The 18,684-nt window shown below is 49.7% G+C and overlaps 2 protein-coding genes across 6 annotated transcripts; one reads left to right on the forward strand and one right to left on the reverse strand.

The window, feature by feature from the left end:
• Positions 1-1,297: 1,297 nt before the first annotated feature.
• LOC138636807 (protein LBH-like) lies at positions 1,298-2,830 on the forward strand. Its single transcript, XM_069725052.1, has 3 exons — positions 1,298-1,719; positions 2,003-2,159; positions 2,258-2,830. The coding sequence occupies exons 1-3, from the start codon at positions 1,645-1,647 to the stop codon at positions 2,308-2,310; spliced, it is 285 nt and encodes a 94-aa protein (XP_069581153.1). The 5' UTR covers positions 1,298-1,644; the 3' UTR covers positions 2,311-2,830.
• A 219-nt stretch (positions 2,831-3,049) lies between these two features.
• Positions 3,050-18,438, reverse strand: cep170bb (centrosomal protein 170Bb). Of its 5 annotated transcripts, none has more exons than XM_069725044.1 (20): positions 18,213-18,438; positions 16,901-17,038; positions 16,478-16,567; positions 15,866-15,946; positions 15,675-15,731; positions 15,251-15,368; positions 14,914-15,012; positions 14,179-14,679; positions 12,889-13,982; positions 12,306-12,482; positions 12,020-12,137; positions 9,946-11,679; positions 8,555-8,792; positions 8,270-8,426; positions 7,826-7,867; positions 6,912-7,049; positions 6,158-6,246; positions 5,902-5,995; positions 5,748-5,799; positions 3,050-5,617 (listed from the first exon to the last, which is right to left on the reverse strand). In XM_069725044.1, exons 2-20 carry the CDS (start codon positions 17,003-17,005, stop codon positions 5,424-5,426), a joined length of 5,178 nt encoding a protein of 1,725 aa, XP_069581145.1. In that variant the 5' UTR covers positions 17,006-17,038; positions 18,213-18,438; the 3' UTR covers positions 3,050-5,423. The 5 variants fall into 5 exon arrangements, with proteins under 5 accessions (XP_069581145.1, XP_069581144.1, XP_069581147.1 ...); XM_069725043.1 differs by having other exon boundaries at positions 14,914-15,015; positions 18,213-18,437; XM_069725046.1 differs by lacking the exon at positions 12,306-12,482 and having other exon boundaries at positions 14,914-15,015.
• Positions 18,439-18,684: the final 246 nt, after the last annotated feature.

An 18,684-nucleotide genomic window follows, 5' to 3' on the forward strand; every position in this document is an offset into this window, starting at 1 on the left:
GATGTTTCCGATATGTTTGTATTTTTCCGATATGTTTCCGATATGTATGGATGTTTCCGATATGTTTCCGATATGTTTGTATTTTTCCGATATGTTTCTGATATGTATGGATGTTTCCGATATGTTTCCGATATGTTTGTATTTTTCCGATATGTTTCCGATATGTTTGTATTTTTCCGATATGTTTCCGATATGTATGGATGTTTCCGATATGTTTCCGATATGTTTCTTAGATGTTTGTATATGTTTCCGATAAATTTTAAATTTAATATCCGATATGTTTGTATGTAATAAAGTGTCTGTTTATTGTGTTTGAACATTACAGCCTGATATTCAGATAAAAACACTAATCAATCAATCAAACAATCAATTAATCATCCAATATTGGTTTTCTAACTTCTGACTCAGTCTGAGTGAAACTAAGACGACACGCAAATCACAGACAGAAAGGCAAATCAGGACGGTATGCAAAACACACACACACACACACACACACACACACACACACACACACACACACACACACACACACACACACACACACACACAGACAGACACAGGAAGTGACACCTGAATTTGAATGGAGAGCAGCTGAACAGTCCGTCTGATCGACAACAAGCTTCATTGGAGAACTCTGAGGATTTAACATTAATATCATCATCTTCATCCTCATCATCCTCATCATCACCCTCATCATCACCAGGTGTGTCACATGTTCTCCTTCAGTGTCTGAATGTTTTTTATGAAGTTGATGAGTGTTGCTTCAACAGGAACATGACTGCACGGATCAGACTCTCTGTGTCCTCTTTGCATCTTTTTCATTTTTGTCCTCTTTGTTTCCGTGTCCTCGTTTCTCAGCCTGGTTTTGCTTCAGGATATTCATGTTGACTGTTGTAGTAACATGCTAGTTGCCACGGTGACCCATTAGCCCGTTCAGGTTCTGTTGCTCATTAAAGGTGTAAATAAAACAGTTTCACCTGGTCTCAGTCTGACTCCTGAGTCCCGGACTGAGAGCTGGTGGCGCCCCCTGCTGGACCAACATCTGAGTGTTCTTCTCTGGGTATTATTGTGACGCTGATTCGACACTTTTAAAAAAAAATCATTTTGAAGTTCTGAACTTTGACCCACGTCCAGATGTTGGTCAGAAAATCTGAGACCAGCACAACCCGACATCCAGCCAGGAAGAACCTGGACCAGGACCAGAACCCACAGAGTCCAGAATCAGATGGTCCAGAACATCTGAATTTATTCTCAGTGTTTAAACATCAGCGCCCTCTGCAGGACACACACACACACACACACACACACACACACACACACACACACACACACACACACACACACACACACACACACACACACACACACACACACACACACACACACATGAACACACACAACACAAACGTGAGGTTGTTTGCATGTGTTTGTATGCCCGTCTGTCGCCATGACAACGCAGCCCGAAGAGACAGACTCGAGCGAGATCCGATGAGACCGTCTGCACGTTTGATTGAGCTTCGCTGAACAGATCGATCGATCGGTGTGATGAGAAATAAAACTAATCAAATGATGATCGATTGGTTTCTATTGATTTTTTGTTTTTGGTCTCCTCTCAGTGTCCCGCCTCCTCTCTGAGCGGCCGAGATGACCAACGAGGTGATGAACACCTGTGACTCGACAGTGGGCGGAGCCTGTGGAGAGGATGCCGCGTGCCTACAGGTAGGACGTGAAGACGATTTCCAGCCGTCCTCAAACTTCAGGACATTCAGTTACTCGAGTTACTTGCGTAACTACAGTTATTTTAACCTGGACATGAGGGACGTGTTTATCACTGTTTCCATGACGACACGGGTCCAGTTCACCTGTGGCCGGTGTCGGCAGGTGGCAGCACTGTACCACGGTCCCACCGACCTCTGCTGGTTCAGCTCCGTGTTCACTGGAGGTCCATAACGAGGCCTCTGATTGGTCCACTCCTCTTCCTCCTCTTCCTCTTCCTCTGCAGGTGTTCCAAGATCCAGCCGAGCGTTTTCCGAAACCCTCCAGGCGCCTCCCGTCCATTGTGGTGGAACCGACGGACGGAGGCGACGTGGAGAGCGGAGAGCTCCGCTGGCCGCCCGATGATGTCAGCAGTGATGTCACAGAGGAACACCGTGGCAAAGGTGAGGTCATCACACTAAGACGGCAACATTTCACCTCATTTGCTTCAGGGTCGGTACCTGCCCCCGATGATGTCATCTTTTTTTTTTTTAATTCCCAGGTGCAGCGGTGGAGGGGGTGGAGCCACAGGAGCAGGTGACGAGCGAAGTTTAAAACCTCCTGGCCACGTTATCACCTGCCAATCAGTGAGAAGGTGTCTGTGATTAGGGGAGGGGCCAGTACGCTGTAGCCACACCCACAGACCAGAGGGGCGGAGTCAGACCGGGAGCGAGTGAACGAACGAAAGATGAAGAAACTTCAGACGAAGAGTCGACTGTAAAACGCAGGAAGTGAAAAATAAACCGGCTGATCGATCAGCTGTTTCGTCTCGGCCATTTGTGTATTTGTGTGTGTGTGTGTGTGATTGTGTATTTGTGCGCGTGAGTGATGAAGATGATGTTCCAACCTCTTTTGTTTATGTTGAATCAGTTTGTTGTTTTCTGACCTGCAGCTTCACCTTCCTCCACGTGTTTAAACCGTGTCGCTGTAACGTGTTTCGTCATCAATAAATCATCTCTGAAATATTTTGAGTATCATTCTGATCACAGTGATCACTGATCAATGATCATTCTGCAGGTTGATGAACTCGTTTGTTTCCTGAAAACTGTGAAAATAAAAAGTGGTGATGATGATGATGAAGAGTCAACTGTGTGTGTGTGTGTGTGTGTGTGTGTGTGTGTGTGTGTGTGTGTGTGTGTGTGTGTGTGTGTGTGTGTGTGTGTGTGTGTGTGTGTGTGTGTGTGTGCAGTAGAATCTGAAGCAGCAGGTTCAGAAGAAGTTGCAGCTCATGTTAGAAACGTGTTCGAGGCGTGTTTGTTCGTCCGTTTCTGAGAACAAATATCACCAGCTCGAATGCATGAAATCAATTTATTACAAATGACATGGTGATACAAAGAAATCCTGCCGATGTAAACACGAGAGCTCAGATATGTTTCAATCATTTCAAACTAATCGATGAGTTGCTTCGATCAGAAACCCGGCGGACGACCGACGGCCGTCACATGATGCGTTAAAAAAAAGGGAAAAATGTTCCTACAGCGTCTGATCAGAGTTTCATGCACTGTAACAAAAGTAAAACACGAGATGCAGGTAGCCCAAATGACCAATCACCTGTAGCAGCAGCAGTTACATCATCACAGCAGCGGGCCAATCAGGTTCGAGTTGTGATTAAATCAATACATTCTCACTGGCTGCAGAGCACGACACCAGCAGGACGAGTCTGAGCTCCGCCCGTCTCCACCTGGTGGTCGTCAACGGAAAAAAAGTGCACATTTGGTGAACTAGCCTCGAAACTCTCACCTGCCTCAAGCTACAGGAAGCATGCACCTTTTCAAAATAAAACATTTCCTGTCTCTCCGTCTACAGCACCGGTCCAGTGAAAGGATGGAGTTAGCGTTAGCACAAAGACGGGCAGCAGAAATGGATCTGCACCCACGGCGCCTCCGAGCGCGTCTGACTCACGTGTACGATTGTTTGCCGAACACGTAAAACACGCGTGACGCCACCTGCGACCGCGTGTGCGTGTCGGGTGATACGTGGCACGTTTCTGACGGAAGCTCTGATGTGCGACGACCAAAAAAAACAACACGTGAATCAGACAGGCTGTGAGGCTGACAGTTTGTGCTAAGCTAGGCTAACCGTCATCTGTCGGCCAATCAGAAGGCTTCACTGAACGTCTGTTTTCCACACAAACATTAGCTTAACATACAGCAACTACACACACACACACACACACACACACACACACACACACACACACACACACACACACACACACACACACACACACACACACACACACACCGCCCTCCTCTGAGCAGGCGGCATCCACAACTCTAAATACTTTATTCATTTATGTTAAAGAAGCTTTTTACAACAGGGTCAAAGGTCAAAACAATCTGAATAAGCGAGGGACGACCTCATCGGGTCACGACACAACACGACACACTCAAGGTCCACCGCCCGGCTTACAGTCGCAGCAGGCGGTTCTCTTCAGTGGGAACGACTTTGGGTAACAACAGTCTGAATCATTAAAGGTTTTTTTGATTAATTGATTAATTTATGGATTCTGAGGTTGAAGGACTCGTCGTTAACAGCCTGACCTCTGACCCCCAGACCAAACCGGGGTTCAGGAGGATGTCAGGATCTGACGACATTCAGGACGACTTAAATGTGTAATTTTTTTCTTTTGTGAACTCTTTTTGCTCAGAAATGAAAAAAAAAACAAAAAAAAACCACAACGTCGTTGCGCGGCTTTTTTTTTTCAAAATAAAACCAAAGCTGTGCTTCATGTTTGGAGTTAACTAATCAGACTCGTGAGTTTTACGAATCTTCAGTTCGACGACAGCACGTGGAACCCACCGGCCTCCCGTCATGAGCGGATCGTCGTGACTTTTCAGTCATCGAGGTCAATAAACAGGACGATCGGTTCCAGACGTTTCTCAGAAGACTCTCCGACATTCAGCCGAGCGGACGCGGCTTCACAGTAAAAGCACGATCACAGCGGGACGGACGACAGAACAGAAACATTCAATGAAATAAAACATCACACCGGTTTTTACTTTACAGCCGCTTCCTGTCTGCCAGGAAAAGCTTCGACTTCCTCTTCGTGAACACAGACGGACACACGAACTACCGTCCGCTCGGACGGATGATCGAAGCACGGAGTTTTTCTACGTTTGTACACGTTTCTACGGCGGCGAGCGGCTGCTTCAACTACGTTTGGTTTGTGCGACGGAGAAGCAGCTCTACATCACGTTAAAGTTCGTACGGACTGAATCACTGGATACGCATGACGGGATTTGTGGTTTGTGGACAGTTTCGGTGCGTCCACACCGCCAGCAGCTCCCGCAGACCTCCGCGGTGTGCTGCGTCTTACCCACAATGCATCGCACGCGGGAAACCGAAGGGGACCGAAAAGATCTTTAAAAAACGTCGGAGTGAAACGGATTCGTCTTCAGTCAGCTGACGTTCGACCCCTTCGACCAAAAGGCCGCGCTGAGTCGTCACGTCGGACGTGTGCTGTGGGTTGCAGTGCATTGTGGGCCGCAGCTCCAAGGCGTTTCTCGGGCCGATGATGAGGAGGAGGAGTCAGAGGCGGACCGGGCGACGGTCTTTATAGCGGCCCACTGGGCTGACGTCCCTCTGGGTGATGATCCAGGTCGGACTGGACCCGCCGCCGGTGTGGACGCACGGTTTCCTATCTACAGGTGCTACGGAGGCCCGACTCAGGCCATGTAATGGGCCCCGTCGGGTCCACGGGGCGGTCGTTTGGTGCTTTCGTTGGCGTTGGAAGTCGAGGAGGCTCCGCGGGATTTGGTGGGCTTCTTCTCCCTCGAGGACGGTCGAGTCTGACCGACAGACGACGTCCCGACGACTGCAGCCTGAAGACCCCCGCCGGGCTCCACGATGGTGTTTATAACTGGAACAATAAGAGGACGTTAGCGACAGAGTCGGTGTGCAACATGAAGGGTAAATCCCCTCTGAATTTGGACTTTGGATTTCGGCTAAATGAACTCAGGACAAACATGTCAAACCAAATCTGCACTCACCTTCCAGCTGCCTCTGAACTCTCCTCAGCTCTTTCAGAATGGAGGTAATTTCCTGCAACAGGAAGCAGAAAACAGGACAGAACTTTCCAGATGTGCTCTTTGTGTGAAAAAGGGCCGAGCGTCATTGGAATTGATGCGTATGTGCAAGATGAACCTTGTTGGAGGTTTTCAGGATGGGGACTTCATTCTCAGCGTTGATCTTCGCCTCGATCTCCTCCCAGACCTCCGCCTTGTTCTGAAACAAAACCCTGAGACGGACACGGTGCCGGGGTCATGAAGACGGCAAAATGAAATGTTCCCAAAACAAAGGAGTATTTGCTGTAACGAGCCGAAGAGGAAACCGACCCAAAAAAAACAGCACTACGAAATGTTGATGCTGCTGTTACTTAAAGTGCGGTAAACTTCCTTACTTCATCTTTTCGGCCAGCTGCTCGGTGTTCTCCCGGATGGCCTGAGACAGCTGAGACACCGGATTCAGCATCAGGTTGTCCAGAATCACCTGGAAAGAGTTCGTTCAGAGGAGGAAGAGGAAGAAGATGAAGGTGAAACCGGCCGCAGCTTCAACACCAGCAGTTTACACGCCGACGTCCCAGCACACCAAAACTAACTGCAACAGTCGCAGTAAACTCTACATGTTTCACATCTTTTTTTTTTTTTTTTGAATCGAAGGGCCTTGAACGCTGACTCTTTAGTCGAGCGCCACCCTCAGGACAAACTTAAAATGTTTAGCTTCACTGCTTGTAATTCTCTAGGAATCGATCATTAGGATATTTGTTCAGATTACAGCTGTAACGAACACGCTCTGCCTCTAAGGGGTAGCTAGCAGGCCTTCAAGAATTACGTGGAGCTGGAAACCTGCTGATGTCGTGTTCACGCACTCGCTGGGGGTCAAACACTAAATTCGCCCAGCTAACTAACAACAAGTTAGCTGGCTATTGGTGGTACCGCTAGCCTATCACAGTAGGCCAGCACGCTAGCTTTTTTTTGTTTTTTTTGCTAAGTGCTAGTTTGTTGTTACCTAGTTTGCCAACTACTCACTGAACTTTAAAAGACAAGTGTTTGTACAGTCAAAAAATATCTGGTGCCACTTTAAAAAGTAAACTTTTGATCGGAGGCACACTGAACGTATTGTAAACGTATGCCTCAGTGGGATTAGACAGTGACCTCTTCGCGATTCCATGGACGCCGTTGCTTAGAACCGGGCTCCGGCTCATTCATATTTGCGTCCAGGTCCAAGATGGCAGCAGAACCTGGAGGAACCTTCTGGTAGTTTAAACTGGCCTCAGGGATATGTTGGACCAGCTGGAAAGAGAATAGAGGGAGTCTGGCTTCGGTAATCCAACCACTAAAATATTCGTCATCTAACCAGCGAGCAGCCGGTCGGTGATGGTGGTGCTTTGTGACGCATGCACCAAGTCAACATGCAGCTGCGATGGTGGGGGGGTTGGGGAGGGGATGGGGGGCAACAGTATATGCTGTGAATTTTAGTACTGCTGGGATACAGCGCGTTAACAACGACGGGGAGACGTGGGAGTGCAGGAGAACCCGACCGGTCACCAGCCACAGCTCCATGAACTGACCCAAGAACAGCAAAACCAGTTCATTAATGGTGGAAGGCCAATGGAAGTTCAATAACAGCAACAATGATGAGTCAGTGCAAAACAAATCAGAACTGGGAAAGTAGGGTAGAGTTAGGTCAGGGATAGAAGGGTAGAACTGGGATAGGTAGATCAGGTATAGTAGAGTAGAACTTGGACAAATAGAGCTCGGTCAGTTTATAGTAAGGTAGAGTTGGGTATTATAGGGTAGAACTGGTGGAGTTGGGTCGGGTGGAGTTTGGGTCGTACCCGCGTACCTTGATCCTGCACACTGGTTCCAGCCTGGATTTGTTTTGCACTGGCTCAATAGTTGTGTCATTAATAGTCTTTGACACAGGACCACTCAAATCTCAAAACAAACAAAAAAAGTCAAATGTGCTTCAGAACAATCCAACACCAATGAGAGGGGAGTGTTAGGATCAGTGATGGGGGGAGGGAGGAGAACCAATCACAGGGCAGGAGGAGGGATGAGTTAGACACCTGAGATGGTCGAACCCCACGAAAGTATGGATAAGATGGCGTCTGTGCAGCAGAACAGAGAAATGAATCATGAGTATCCAAAGCATGATGAAGCTCCTGCAAATCAACCTGCAACCAGAGAACAAGACTTTTCCTCCGAGCTCACCGCAGCGTCGCCGTCAGGACAAATGAATTACAAACAGACAACAGAGTTGATACACTTATTCATGTTTGAACTGGGAACACACTGGAAGAAATAAGTTGACTTGGAGATGCACATTTACCGACTGACTTTTCTCCCTTACGAATTCTAGACCGCCCCCTGCTGGTCAAGTCAGTGTTGTCATCTCGTGTTTAAAACCTTGTGTGTTCCCAGTTTTTCAAGCTGTGCTCTGTGTGATGGTCGTGGGTGGGTGGGAGAGGGTGAGGGTGAGGGGGTGGGTATGGGGGATGTTCATGGCCCACCTCCTCCCTGGCGGAGATGGTGGAGGCCGGCGTGTTGGGCAGCGAGCTGGGCGAGGTGGCGGTGCCCATGCCGGAGCTCGGCGAGTCTCCGTCACCCGCGACATCGTGGATTTCCTTCGCCAGGATGGCCAGATCTTTAGCCAGATCTTGACTGAGCCTGCAAGGAATCGGAAAAGGAGTCACAATGGAGGTCTGAGTGACATCATCACAGATCAGCCCATGGTAGATGCCTGGGTTAAAAGACGTGTCGGAATATTTCATTGAGTTTTTTTTTTTTTTTTTTACTTGGCGATCTCGGCGCTGTGCGTGGACCAGTTCTGGTAGGGGTCAACGTCATTCTGGTCCTCGTCCTCCTCTGTCTCCTGGGAGACAGACTTGGACCGGGCGGCGGCCGTCCGGTGGCTGCGTGGTGTCTGGGCGGAGGACGACGGATGGGAGGAGCGTTTGGATTTGCTGGCACTTGTCTCGTATTCTTCATCAGAGGAAGAGGAGAAGTCTGAGCCCTTCTGCCTGCGACGAGAACCTACAAATACATAAATATGGTTTGATAATGTCACTAAACAATTTAAGAAGAAAAGTCACCCGCGACTCCCAGGGAGCGTTGCTGTCGGAAACGTCCAATCAGAGAGCTTCAGACTCTGTTGCCGTGCAGCTGATGGGAGGTACGTTTGGACTTTCTGTAAATTGTTGAAGAAATTCTGGCATTTTGGATTTTGCATCAGTAGTGGAAGAATTAAATCCAATTGCTCTGAACCTGACACAACACTACACTGAAGTGTCTCCATAGCAACATTCACCGAGGCTCGTGATTGTGTAGGGACACCGAATCCCACAGTGTTGTCGTATTATATTGGTGTCTGCTGTCAGTTTCATCCGGGATCTGGATGCACACACAGTCGCATCCTCGATTCCCTGAACACGACTGAGGACACTGAGGCGGAAAAGCTGTGTTTCCACGGCAACCAAGAGCTCGACACCGCTAAATCACCGGGGACATAACTCTGACGTGATCCATGATGACAATGAAGAGGCAGACGTTCCCGAAAACAGAGATGTTTTATATTTTTCAATGAAGAGGCTCATGGTAGGGAAAAAAAAAAACAGGTTTGTTGTGTATTTCTCAAAGGAGAGTGCAGCAAACACCAAACACACAGATGCTGATCTGAGGTATTTAAACTGCTGCCTTTCTGATAAGTTGATGCAATCAAATCCTAAACATCACCGGTGTATAGAATTACACAGAGAGCAAAGGGTATGTATTAAAATAATACATAAACTCAAAGTACATCCTTCACAAACAGATGCAGGAGATTCCACAAACCCGGTGAGGCCACCGTTTGCATCGATTCAGCAGCTTTGGAAAATGTGAATTTGGACATTTGAAGTCTGTGTCACTGAATTAAAGAATAGTGTCACTGCTTATTTTGATGTGGTTTTTTTTAACCTTTACAAAGCTGTGATGGGATTACAACCGACCAGTTGATTAAGTCGTGCACAGATTTGAACAGGGAGGCCACCAATACTTGTAAGTAATATGACCCGGAGACCAGACGATGATCGAAGAATACACAGTTGATTTTGTTGAAGAGATTCGTACCCCGGCGATAAGACAATTTGGTCACCACCTCCTGAAGGACAGAAGCAGGTAAAACTCAACAAAAGATAAGAAGGCTCACCAGCGCTGGGATACTTGGCTCCACTGGACCGGGTACGGGTCAACGGTTGCTTCCCTGAAGCTCCGCCGCCTCTACTAGCTGCCTGCCGGGCGTCGCCCGTCGACGTCTTCCTGCTGGCGGCGGCAGACTCAGAGTTCCGACTGGAGAAACCAGACCGGGCCGCGGAGGACGTCTCGCTGTCGCTGGGAGCCGTGAAGGAGCCGGTCCTCTTCCTGGGCATCGCTAAGATGTCCAGCCGGGACAGCTTCTTCGCCTCAGCGGATGCTTTAGGTGGCGCGACGATGTGGTCGGAATTCTGGGAGCCCCGGTCGGTCTCGGCGCCTTCGTTATCCGAGGCCTCGCCCAGGCGTGCGCGACGAAGCATTGACGCGCGGGTCGGCCGCGGTGCCGACAGGCTGTTGGACCGCGTCAGAACCTGCTGAGTCGTTGTCTTCGGCGTCTTTCCGTTGTCTTCTTTCTGAAGAGGGGCGATGACTTTCTTGCTGCGGCTAGACGGACGGGAAATTTCATGGTCAGATGACGTCGTCTCGGCCCAGTGTGAAACAGAACCCTGCGGGCCCTCAGACAAGTCCAGAGAGCCACGGTTGCCCGCACTGCGGCGCATCTGGAAGCGCTTCGCTGCCTCTGCCTTGCTCGAAGCATCGGCAGTCACCTGGTTCCGGCGTTTTTCCGAAAGCCGTTCGCGGGCACTCAGCTGCCGTCCCTTTTCTTGGATGGATGGACTGGAGGAGGACTTCTCCTTCTGAAGGCTGCTGATGGCCGGACGCTTTTTACACGTGGAGCTGACGGCGGCGTTTTTGCTACTCACCTGACTCACAGTGCTCGCTGTATCGACGTCTGACTCACCGGAAAGGGAATCGTCCATGTGGCTGGAAGAGCCCCCTTTCTTTGAGCTGCGACCAGAGCCGGATGAGGGGAACTTGGTGTCCATTAAAGACAGAGTTCCCTCGGCCTCCTGAAGGAAGGGCTGTGCGTCCTGTAGGTTCTCCCTCCTCTGCTCCATGTCTCTGATGGACGGGTGGCTGGAGATGTGAGGAAGCTTCTTCATCTGAACGGTGTCACTGGGCCGGTCTTTGGTGAAGCTCTCCTGCCGGACGAAGGACGACATGCAGCCGTCCTTTGAGGGGACAGAATCCTTGTCCTGCATTTGGAGGTTTGGAGCAGAGCTGTTGGGTTTGACACCCGTCCTCTTGGGTTCGTGAGCACTCAGGTGTCGGATCAGGACGGTGGTTGGGGGACTTTTTGCAGGCGGGTCTTGGGTCCTTTCAGACTGCAGTGGGCTCCGAGCCTGATCAGGTTTGCCTGGTTGATCTCCAGAACCGATGTAGAAACAGGTGGATTTGGTGGATGGAGACACTTTCTCCTGACCTTTAAACTGAGGCCTGGTGGTCCCCGGAGATGTAGCTCCGGTCCTGGCCTGACTCTTCTTTGTTTTCTCCAGGACAGGTGTGTCATCCGAGCGACTGGCATCACTCAGACTGTCCGGGTCCACGTCATCCTGAACGGACAGGCGCTGGGTGGAGTCCTGTTGGCGGGGAAGAGCAGCCACTCGGTCCAGGGGTTCCTGACCACCGTGGTGAGCTTCATGGCGAATCAGGATGCTCGGAGCAACACTATCCAGCTTTTCTGGAGGCACCTGGGGCAGCAGCCTTCTCGTCCTGGAGCTGTGGCTGGACTCGGACTCAGAGTTGTCGTAGCTGTAACCTCCCATCGACCGGCTCACGAAGCGCATATCTACAAAAACAATCCGGTATTATCTCAACTTTTTCATGTCAGTGTCTTTTACATGTTTGTATTTGTTTTGTATTTTCACATGATCTGATTTGTTCACTCTTAAGTGCACAAATTAGTCATTAATTTAAGAATCTAAGGATTAATGAGACCACATACACGACAGAAACACTTACATATGATTACCAAGGGGGAAAAGACATGTAATGTATTTAATGGTAATGTAGATATATTGTAGATCTTGCGTTAAAACAATAAATGGATGAGTGCTTGATAGGCAGCCCTTCACGCATCCTGTTAAAGTTATTTTCTGACAAAACCGAAGACAGAATTTCAACAGCACCTTCCAGACATTCCCCTTGAGGTGGAGTGGAACCAGGTTCGGCATAACCGTCTGCTAGACTGGCCCACCGGGAAACCCACTTAGGTCCTTCCAGACCTGCTGCATGAGCAGCCGGAACCTAGAAGACAAAACAACATTACCGGAGAATAGAAATAGTCCAATAAGACTTGACAGAGTGAGATATGTAGCAGGAGAAACAGGGAATAACACCACCTGTCTGCATGCACTGGGATCAGAACATGCTATACAGGTGTTCTTCCAGGTCGGTCCAGAGGTTTTTTATTACCTGTATGGGGCCTGTTGGGGGGCTGCTGATAGCAGCTGGGATAAAGCCATGCAACGGGTCCACAGTGCTACCATCGCTAGGCAGGTTAGCTTGCTCATCCTTGCCATCATTTATTACAGGTCTATACACTCCTGTGTTCACACCACTGTACTCCGGAGAGTCGAGGACACCGAACACCTGTCAGAGCACAGGGCATGCATGAGGAAGGGGGGCAGGACCACGGAAACAGGAAGGACCAAGAAGGAACAAGTAGTTTCATGCATCCCTAAAGGCGATTAAAACACACACACACTGTTAATAAAAAGAGTTACCTGAAGATAGTTCCAGTTCATTTTAAACCTTTATATTGAACCATTTCTGATTGACACCTGACGAAGGGTTTGGCACTGAGTAACTCAAATATTTGGATTTACTGTTACTTTTTCTGACACTACAAATAAACTCTCAGACACTACTTGTTTTTTTTTGTTTTTTTCTGAAGCCACTATTGCTCAGGACTCTGAAAAAGTCTTTTTTCCACCAACAGTTAAAGCCATTAATGCAAAATCCTGAAAATTATTACTTTATGTCACTGTGAAGTCACCTGGTCGATCATATTTCGAGCTTCCTCCACCTCTTTATCCTGGGACTCCGTCTCGATGGTGTAGGTCCCGGCATCGCTCAGACTGTCGTCCTCCTCGTTCCTCACCATCCTCTGGGAACCTTTGGGGTCTCCTACGCGGACACCCAGGGGCAACATAGGGGACATGGGAGGTCCGGTTGAACGGACGGGAGAGGCGGTCTGGCCAGGAGTGTTGGTCGGGATCGAGGACTTGGAGGTCGGCGGAGGATGGAAGGGGGAGGAAGGGTAGGAGACTGGAGAAGGTGCTGGAGCTTCTTGTGGGGAGGGAATTCTTCCCTGAGGCGATGACACCATCACCGGCGGCGCAGACATCGGTGGAGGAGATGTCTTGTCTCTGGTTGGGGAGGAGTCCTTGTGAGCCGAATCCTTCAGGAACTCAGCGGCGAACTCCTGGGCGAGCTTTGACTTCTTCCCAACGCTGCCGAAAGGTCTGACGATGATACTGGGCGAGGAGCGGGAGGAAGCCGCCTCGCCCTCCGTCTTCTCCCTTTTCAGAGAGCTCGACCTCTGGGGGCCGCTGTGTCCCTGGCCCTGACCCTGGCCCTGACCCTTCAAAGGCACCGTCACCTGCTGCGTGGGGGGGATGTGGCCGTGCACGGATGCCGGCCTCTCGCCACCTTTCCGCCGCTCCAGCTTGGCCTTGAGGGCAGAGTACGAGTCGGTGTGGGCGGGGTTGTGCGTGAAGGACTGCGAGCGCTTCTTTCGTGGGTTGTCGTCGAAGAACTCAATGATGAAGGCTTGCTGGGGGAGGTGCTCGGGGGGCCCCTGCTTGGGCGTGTCTGTGGGGGATGGAGCCTGAGGAGGGCTCTGGGACAGGGGCCGCTCGGGGGCCACAGGTGAGGCCGGCGCCGGTCTGGGTGGAGAGGACTGGAGCTTCTGGGTTTCAGCAGGTAGCTGACAGTGGACAGTCGGACCTGATTGGACGGTCTGCTGCGACGCCTCGGACTGCTCTGATTGGATGGAGTGGTGAGAGTGGACCAAGTGGTGGGATTTTCTTCTTCCTTTGAGAACCGGGTCCTCCGAGTCACTCTGGGTGCCATCGTCATGATGGTGACCTGGCAACAGGAAGAAAAGGATTATACTATCAGGCCAGCAGCATCTCATTTGATGTGGTGCACAGAAAAGGTCACAGGGGTCAACAAACTTCATTTAAGATTCATCCTGAGAATCAAGGAAAGCTACAGAAGGTTTAAATATAAGAGCTGCGCAGGTATTTCCACCACTTTGCTGACTGAAAGCTCCGGTACTGACCTCTGAGTGTCTTGATGTTCACGGCGAGGTCGCTCTTGGTGCTGTAAACGTCCTCGCACGGCGGGCGTCTCCTCATCATGGTGATGTCACTGTGGACCAGCCAGTCGGCGACCTTGCACTCTGCTGACATCACGTCCGCGGGCGTGGCCGTCATGGCGGTCTTGTTGGGCGGAGCCTGTGCCTTCCTCTGGCGGGTGGAGAACTTGGTGACGTGGTCTTTAATCTTGATTTTGCCGGGCATGCAGTCGTCAAACTCGATGGTGAAGGAGGCGTGGCTCTGAACAACGGGCGGGGTCGGGGTGGGCGGGGAGGGTGGGGCCAGGGGCGTGTCTGTGTCCTTGGTGGGGATCTCCTGGAGCTCCGCCCCCAGGGTTTTGGGCTGCTGGAAGTCCTTGGTGGGGATCTCGAAGTAGCTCGGCTCACGGTGGTACGAAGGGAAGAGTGTCTTTGGTTCTGACAGAGATCCGGAAAAATCCGGATCCACAGTGTCTTTCTGCATGTCTGACGGAGACGGGGACGTCAGTGAAGACACAACAACTATAACAACACCACTGATATCAAAAGAAACAGTAAATATAGAACATCTGAATTCTGGAGACTCGATTAGAACAACATGAAAGATGTTAGTTTCATTTTTCTGCTTTTAAAATTCAATAAAAATGTGGTGTTGAAGAGTAAAAATGATGAAAATGTTTAAATACTGGAGAACGTGGTAATAACAGAAGACATGTTTACCTGGATGAGGCTCATCGCTGGTCTGGACTTTACTCCCATAATCCTCCTCTCCCCACCAGGACGGCTGACCGTACAGAGGAGTCGGTCGACTCCCCGGAGCTTCTGTCACGGAAACACTCGGTTTATTTCAGTCCAACAGTTAATGAATAAACGTCAGTCTGTGAACCTGAGCAGGATCAGTACTTTGTGTTTTATACTGTTGTAGTATTAGTGCCCTGTGTCAGACTCTTGATTCTCTGTTTTGTGCTGTTCGCAGTATTATTCGTAGTACTGTTTGCAGTATAGTTTGCAGTATTGTTTGCAGTATAATTTGCAGTACTGTTTGCAGTATTTGTACCCTGTGTCAGGCTCTTGGTACTCGGGGTTTTCTCGCCTCTCGGTCGCTCGTCTTCTTCGCTCTTCTTCGCCTCTGAAGCCTTCAGACTCATCTGCAGCTGACTGCTGTACTTCTCATGCTGGAACCACAAACAGAGCACTTCATCAGCCCCGAGCCTGACTTTGACCTGGTCCTGACCCGGACCTGGTCCTCACCTGAACCCTGTCTGAACCTTAACATCCATCAGCCTTTGAAAAGCTGTCAGAAATGAAGGCCAAACTGTTTTTACTTTGATGCTCTAAAACTAAAGCTGGTCCTCACAAAGACAGTTGTACAAGTACACACACACACACACACACACACACACACACACACACACACACACACACACACACACACACACACACACACACACACACACACACACACACACACACACACTGACCTTCAGAGCCTCCTCTGGGACTCTGTGTTGACTTTTCTCCAGAATGTAGACGTGAGAATGTGAAGAGAAGGCTCAGAAAAATATTAAACATTCCACACACACACACACACACACACACACACACACACACACACACACACACACACACACACACACACACACACACACACACACACACACAGAGGAAGGATATCGTATCCGAAGCGGATGATGTCGGACAGTTTCAGGGTGATGTAGGTCTGATCAGGGATCCGCAGGTCGTTCACGAACGTCTGCAGGAAACAAACAAACCGTGAAACCTTGAAGGACTCTGAGCGCTGTTTGTTTGTTTGTTTGTTTGTTTGTTTGTCATCATTGAGTAGATTTTAAAGAATATCCTTTTTATATTAACAAAAGCAGAGTGTTATATTTCACACATAATCAAAGCCCTGCTCGAGTGAGTAATTACGACAAGTTTATATGTATCTTCAAATCACATTCACCTGTTTCATTCGATCTTTCTTCCACAACGTAAGAAGGCATGCTGGGAAATGCCAGTTTGCTTATCCAATGACATCACAGCAGACTTTTTTAGTTTTTTTTCTCGTGACTCATGATGATGGTTAGCCCCTCCCCTGACAGGAAGTGAGGTCATTGGACAAACTAATTATAATTTCCCAGCATACATTCTTGACATTCTGTGACCTCTGACCTGTGACATCATTCCCCCACCTGTCTGTCTGGTTATATCGGGTGATGTAATAATATGAAGCTCCTGCAGCCTCAGTTGTTTGTTTGTTTGTTTGTTTGTTTTTGCATCTCACCCCGTTGAGGCTGCCCAGGTCCTTGACCAGGTGTTCGTCCGTCGTCGGGTTGTAGTTGATGACAGCGTGTTGTTTGTCCACACTGCGAGACTGAAACCGAGAAAGTCACAGATTTAAAGCCAGACCAGCAGGCAGCAACTTTTAATCTCTTGAGTTTCATTCTGAAGGACGTCAGGTGCAAACAGGAAGTGAAGTCACACTGAGTCTGATCTGCCTGATGGTTAACACCCGGATACTTCATATTTTATTATTTTATTATTATTATTATTATTATTATTATTATTATTATTATTATCAGTGTGCCAATGAAGTCACACTGTTACTACTTGTATTTATTGATTTTCCAACATGTGACATCACTGTGAGTCTGTGACATCACAAACTTACAGGAAGCCTCTTTGCGGCCAACGTGGAGCCTCTCACCTGCAGCATCAGCTCGCAGTCCTCTCGGCCCACGAAGATCATCTCTCGGGGTAGGCGGTGCCGAGTGCCCGAGCTGCTCACCAGGAACCATGACGTCACGCTCATCTTCAAAGGCCTGCTGGGGAACCACAGTGCATCCTGGGAAACGGAGGAAAGAGAGAGAGAGAAAGAGGACATGAGCTCCATCCCGTTCACTCGTTTCCGCTCTCAGGTTGTTAAAACAGGCCGATCAGTCTTTTAGTCGTGTCGTGTCGCGCGGACAGATTCACGGTAACTGTGCATATATTTCCCGTTTCCCAGCATGCCCTCTTCTTTCCTAACTTTTATCAATTAATCAATCAAACTAAAGACGGTGAAGTAATGTGTAGGAAATTATATTTATTGTTGATAAAAAATGTGCGGACAAATTGCTGCGGGCCTCCGGCTGCACCGGTGAACGTTCACCACGCTGAACTTGATGCTGACGGTTCTACTCGGTTCTACTCGGTTCTACTGGTGAACAGGGGCATTTGTTCTTGTGCACGTTATGGAAGCTACCTCTGCCGGCGCCACCTGCAGGTCAGGGTGACTTCCTGAGTCTGATTCCTGTCCTGGGCCCTGATGGACAAGTGAAGTGAAAACCAGATCCGAACGCGTTTTTCAGCCCCGAGTTCAGGCTGCAGGCGACGGAGCCGCCAACTGTTTCACCTGAGAAGCAATCGGAAACCCAGCAGGTGGACGAGTCTGAGAGGAAGCATGATGAAGACAATCACTAAGGGAGAGGAAGCACTGCTGGAAACAGGAGGGATTGATTACCATGACAACCGCTGCACCCTGTCTATCTACCGACTGATCGACCGATGGACCGATGGACCGATGGATACATGATATTTCCTATTCATATTGCTCATGTATGACGAGGGCGCGTTTCCTGTCCGACGTCATGTGATCTGTGTGACAGGATGCGACCTTGGAGCGGGTCAACACCTGTTCATCTCAGTGACATCATCATCATCCTCACCATCTTCATCATCAGCACCTGAAATAAGGCCGCACCCGGATACCACACACACACACACACACACACACGCACACACGGGATGCTGGATGAACCGGAGCGGCTCGTCAGGAGCATCCTGCCGGGCCTCGACGCTTCATCCGCGGCTGCAGGCCGGACAGGAGGAGCCCCTCCGGCCTGAAGCTGCGGAGAGGAGCCAGTATACCGACAGAGCGACAGGAGGCCAGACAGGAGGACAGACAGATGAGCGGATAGACAGGCAGACAGTCCGCTCCCCTCCTCCACGCCCTGCTCTCCTCATCCTCCTCCTCTTACCTCCACTCCAGATGCTGCCGCCGCTCCTCCGCTGCTCTCCGCCGATTGAAACCCGGGCTGAGGCGCTGCGGGGCGGGCAGAGCATGAGAGGCGTCCCGGGGAGCCGGACTCGGAGCGTCGGGAGGCGGATCGGGTTCGCTGCTTGTGACGGTCGCTGCTGCCGCTGCTGCTGTTATGGCATCTCTCTCTCTGTCTGCCTCCTCCTGACGCACCAGCGGCCACCCGCTGCGTCAAGACGCACCGCGTAAGCGACAGCGACACCGGAAGCGTAGTACCTGGGCCTTCAAAATAAAAGTATCAAGGTAGAATCAGCAGGAGAGACGCTGCACACAACTCTGATCAAATGATGATATGGATGATTTGTTTGACTGGTTTGTATAAAACAGTTGTGAGAATAACAAAACGTTTTACAAACGTGTTAAAATAAAGATGCGATAAAGTGACAGATGAATATTAAACAGAGATCTGGTTC

The sequence above is a fragment of the Brachyistius frenatus genome, unplaced genomic scaffold (assembly GCF_029030835.1).
Source record: "Brachyistius frenatus isolate BFR_SWC_R1_liver_20210118 unplaced genomic scaffold, ASM2903083v1 Contig_408, whole genome shotgun sequence".
In the NCBI taxonomy this organism is placed as follows: Eukaryota; Metazoa; Chordata; class Actinopteri; family Embiotocidae; genus Brachyistius; species Brachyistius frenatus.